The sequence below is a fragment of the Pteropus vampyrus genome, unplaced genomic scaffold (genome assembly GCF_000151845.1).
Source record: "Pteropus vampyrus isolate Shadow unplaced genomic scaffold, Pvam_2.0 Scaffold406, whole genome shotgun sequence".
Lineage (NCBI taxonomy): Eukaryota > Metazoa > Chordata > Mammalia > Chiroptera > Pteropodidae > Pteropus > Pteropus vampyrus.
Window position 1 is genome coordinate 486260 of NW_011889187.1, and position 4799 is coordinate 491058.

The 4799-nt window shown below is 61.6% G+C and overlaps 1 protein-coding gene across 1 annotated transcript in view; it reads left to right on the forward strand.

The window, feature by feature from the left end:
• Window positions 1-4799, forward strand: part of PCBP3 (poly(rC) binding protein 3) — a 68770-nt gene that overhangs the window by 47941 nt on the left and 16030 nt on the right. Inside the window, 1 exon segment of the mRNA XM_023523756.1 lies at window positions 1887-1928. Coding sequence (XP_023379524.1) covers window positions 1887-1928 — 42 coding nt within the window.

Below are 4799 nucleotides of genomic sequence, written 5' to 3' on the forward strand. Positions count from 1 at the left end.
GAAACGACGGCGTGAGCGAGACCTGATGCAGCCCGGGGTCCCCTCCAGAGTCCAGCCCCACCCCACCCACGTAGGACCCGCTGCAAAGCCAGCCCTTAGAGGTGTGTGGCCTGAGCGCCTTGCCCTGACCTGCCTCTGGGAGGATGCCCCCGCTGTCGGTGGTCTGCCTGCGCTGGCGACACACACCCCTGGAGTCCCGGGGCACGGCTCAGCTGGCAGTGCCCTTCCTGCTGCTCAGCCTGGCCTGGACGCTGCGGGTCTGGCCTCCACAGACCTGTTCTGTGACTGCTGTGCTCTGCCTCTCTCCGGAGAGGACGGGGGGCCGCGCACACAGGCCGCACAGAGCTGAAGACCACACTGCCCGAGCAAACGAAGGAGGGGGTAGGAACCTAAGGAGTCGGGCAAGCAACCACCCTGTCATCTGCTCAGACACGCAGGGTTGCAGGCTGCGGGTCCAACCTGTCACAGACCTGCCCGGCTCTACGGGGGCAGCGTGTGTCCCAGGGCCTGTCACATTTGGTGACATAGTGCAGCATGGCCTGATGGCAGCTCCACAGAACCTGAAGGCGAGGTCTGGACCAGCTCCTGTGGCCCCTTCCTCTCGCTGGGCCACCTGCCGCATCTGACAGGATTCATTTACCTCCTGGTGACACGCCAGTGGACGGGCCCTGCTGCAGACTGAGCCACATCCCCGTGGTCCCTGTCCAGTGGCCGGCCAGGCCCTAGCTCCCCCGCAGGGCTGTCGATGACGAAAACTCAGCAGGCTCAAACCTGCGGTTGTCAGGATCTGAGACAGCACCTCACTCTGAGGTCTGCAGAAGTGACTTGTGGGCTGGCCTGAGGGTTCCCTCCCAGATGTGCAGGGACTGACTCCACGTGTGGGCTCAGTGGGCGTCAGGTATCCACTTAGGATGCGACCCGGGTTCTTGTGGCCGGGCGCTGGCAGCCACGCCCCCCCCCCCACAGCCGCGCCACCCCACGCCCGGGGCTGTGAGCACGTTCCACGTCACCGAGGCCTGATGGCAAGTCTTCAGTCTTACTCTCCCTTGACTCCGTGTGGTTTGTTTCTTGGCCGTCAGTTTCTGGAAGCCTCTTGGCTGAGGGACTGTTGAGGTGGGTGGGGGTGGGCGGGGCCTCTGCCTGTCCGTGTTTGAATAGCGGGGGGTGGGAGAGGCCGCAGGGCCCCACACTCACGTGGCTGTGCCCAGTCACTGCCTCGAAGGCCAGTGCAACTGCGAAACCAAAATGGGGCCTCAGGACGCACCCCGGCCGCTCAGGGAGCTGTGCCACGAGCGTGCTGCCCCAAGTCAGAACAGCCACCTCACCCTCAGAGGCTGAACGACGGTCAGTCCTGTGGCTGATTTGGTTGTATTTCTTACTTAATTGGCTTTTGCAAAACTGGTTTGGGGTTACCTTTTAAAGATTTTTTGTGTGGGTTTTTTTTGGAGTAAATATTTCCTAAGTGTTTACTTTTATGGTTGATTAAATTTTCGAAAGGTTAACAACTAGTGATTCTGTAATGGGAGTCAGAGCATTAGTAAGTCGTTTCTTTTAAGAAACGAGGGGCGCGGGGGTCAGAAGCTTCGGGATGAGTCGTTTCCCTCCCTCCCAGCTCACCTGGCCAGTCCCTGCGTCTTGCAGCCCTTGGAGGAAGTGGGGTGCAGCTCCCTAGCTCACGTGTCTAGTTGTTGCTCTGGCCAGCGGGGGGCGCCGGCGAGGCTTGATACCTCTTCCATCCTACACCATGGGCAGGTGGGGATGCACGTGAGGAGGGGCCACTGTAACCACGGGGCCTGGGGCCAGTTCACACGCACACGGCACCTAGGAGATGGCCGTGCTCCCGGGGAGGGCCCCACTCCGCCAGCTGACAGTGTCTCTCTCCCCAGGCCTACACGATCCAGGGACAGTACGCCATCCCGCACCCAGATGTGAGTTTTCACTTGGCCCCCTCCCCCACCTCCCCCGCGTTGCCATCGACTCCCTGCATGCTGCTGTGAACTGCTCCGTATTAATATTACGTGATAATATTAATGCCCTTCTCAACTTCCCGACCTCTGTCGTGTCCACACGCCCTCGAGTAACCTTTAACCCCTTAGCACTAATTCTACTCACGTGGAGGACTTGGCCTGATGTCAAATTGTTGCGATGGTTGCGGCAGTGGGGGCTCCGTCCGCACACCGGGCCTCGGGCGGTGACCACAGGACTGGCCCCCTCTGTCCGCGTTTGCCCAGAAAGCCTTTCCCAGCGAGGGGCGCCTGGTGCCCACAGGGACGTGCGGCAGGTGGGCGAGGCGGACGAGCGGTGCTCCGGCCTCTTCTGCCAACCCTCACGCCTCGAATTGGGCAGGTGCGGGGAGGTCGTCCGACGAGACCCGAAGGCAGGCAAGGCAGGGGCGGGTTTTCCGGACCGATCGGCACAAATAGGCACGTGTATTGGAAATACAGAAATCAGTTCACTGCTGTTGCGGGAGGTTTTCTGTTGAGTAGAAAAGAAATACGAGTGGTTTTTCTCTTTTAAAAACTCCTCATTAAGCGACGCATGTAGGCGCCAGATGCTGAAGGATGTGGAGAGGAGAGTCCGCTTTGTCGGCCCCCAAGGCCATTGTTAGGGGGCCTGGTTTGGGACCTGCGGAGACGTCTGTCTAAATCGGGTGTGCACTGCGTCCCCAGAAGCCATCCTCCTGCCCAGAACGTGGCTTTAGGGCTCCACCTGTCACATGGAAGCTGAAGCGGGGCGCCCAGCTGTCCAGCATCAGGCGGCTGGTGTGTCGATGCCCAGTTCCGCCCCCGGCCTACTCCAGCCCCCTCGCCCGCCCCCGAGCCGCCTCCTCCAACTGCCCACAGCCACCTTTGCCTCCCCCTCGAGGACGCGTGCTGACACCTGGCCCCGCCAGTGATTCTCCACACACCCCCTTCTGTTACTGGGGATCTCTCCACCCTTCTGTGAGTTTATTTAGCCAGCTCAGTGGGGACTGAAGGTGTGAAACACTAGCAGCTTCGGAGCAAAGGTCGACATCTTGTACTCCCAGGAGGCCGATGGCATTGCCTGTGGAAATGAGCGCGCGGGGGCCCATCAGACCCCAGCAAGCGGGCCGGGTGGCCCCTGGCGCAGGAGCCTTTCTGACCCCATGGGGGTGATACCCATCCCTAGTCCTTTAGCCCCCAGCCCACGGGACCAGGAAGGCAGGTGTTAGCACTTGCAGGGGGAGGGTAGGAGGGGCTAGCCGGGCCCTCCCTGCAGGACCAATGGGTGAGGGCCAGGGCCAGGGTCAGTGCCAGGGCTAGGGTCAGGGCCAGGGTCAGGGACAGGGCCAGGGTCAAGGCCAGGGCTGGGCCAGGGCTGGGGTCAAGGTCAGGGTCAGGGCCAGAGTCAGGGCCAGGTGCCGCAGTGGGTAGGCTCCACAGCTCCTCACAGGATGCCCGGAGTGGTGGGGACAGGACATCAGAATGGAGCCGAGGGTCTAGGTTCCTGGACGGCACGGCCTTCATTTAAGCAGGGCAGGCGGCTTGGTGCCTTCAGAAGTGCGCGTCAGCAGCCCAGCTCTGCGGCCGTCTCGGAACCGGAGCGCTCGGCAGCCCCTGGCCGGGAGGGCCGCCGGGGAGGGCCGGCCTCGGAGCTGGCAGAGCGCCTCTGGGCCGAGCGCCGCTCGTGCGCCCGCGTGGGGCCCGGGGGCTCCGTTTTGGCTGACGGATTTTTATGTTAGTTGTTCTGCTCTTCCCATGTGATTTTCCGTTTCTCTTAAAGCGGGTCACGTGGCGGGTTTTCTTCAGGCCAGTGTGAGCTAACACGACTGACGGTTGTGTGACCACCCCTTGCACTTGGGAGGGGTTTGCAACGCTGTTCTGGCAGGCGGCGGAGCCAGTCACTCGCTGACCCTGAGTGACACTCACAGAGCGACGTGTGGTGAAGTAGGTGACGATGGCCAGGAAAGCAGTTCTTATCTGAGCTTAGAACCCAAATGTAACACAGGAAATACTAATTTATTCTGTAACCTAACCGGATGCAAAGTTTAAGTGTTCTGACCACAGTGGCTGGCACACGCACCGCAGCCATCTGTGGGCGGCTTACGGTCTAACCTGGATCAGATACAGACCAGGAGAAAAACATTTCTTAGATCTGAGTATGTTGTGTAGAACTGAATTATACACACTTTTTCTGTGCCCAGTTTTAAAGAATGTTTTCTGGTTTGCCCCAAAGAATCACCGCCACCACCCCCACCCCTACCCGGCCGCTTCCCTGCAGGTTCTCGCAGGCACCCAAACCCTCTGGGAGCTGTGGCTCTCATCCATGCCAGGGAGGGAGGTGCAGGCCTGCTGGGCGGCAGGAGGCCTCACGGCTGCTCACCTGACTGCAGAGTGCGGGGAGGCTGCCCGCTGCCCCGCCGCCTGGTCCTGGCCGAGGGCTGGGTCACGGCCCCAGGCGGGAGGCGGGCCACCCCGGAGCTTGGGCGCACAGTGCCGGTCGCCCGTCCCTCTCACCCAGCATGTCTGCTGCTTTAATTACGGTGGGTGATCGCACCTGGAAGTGTCGGCCAACGTCAGTCATCCCCTTACGTGTGACCTTCGTTTCCGGTCTTCGTGGCTCCCATGCCACTCCCAGACTTAACGTACCCCATTGAAAGGGGGTGCCTAACTCAAGCGCCAGCAGAAGGCCATGTGGGGCGACAGGGCGCCGGCCACCTCTGCCTTCCCAACCGAGCCTTGCACTAAGCGTGTGAAGTGGCCGTCGGGACCGTCATGCACTCCGCACGCCGGGGCGGGAGAGGCCGCGTGCCCACAGCGGGCCCTGGCCCCTTGCCC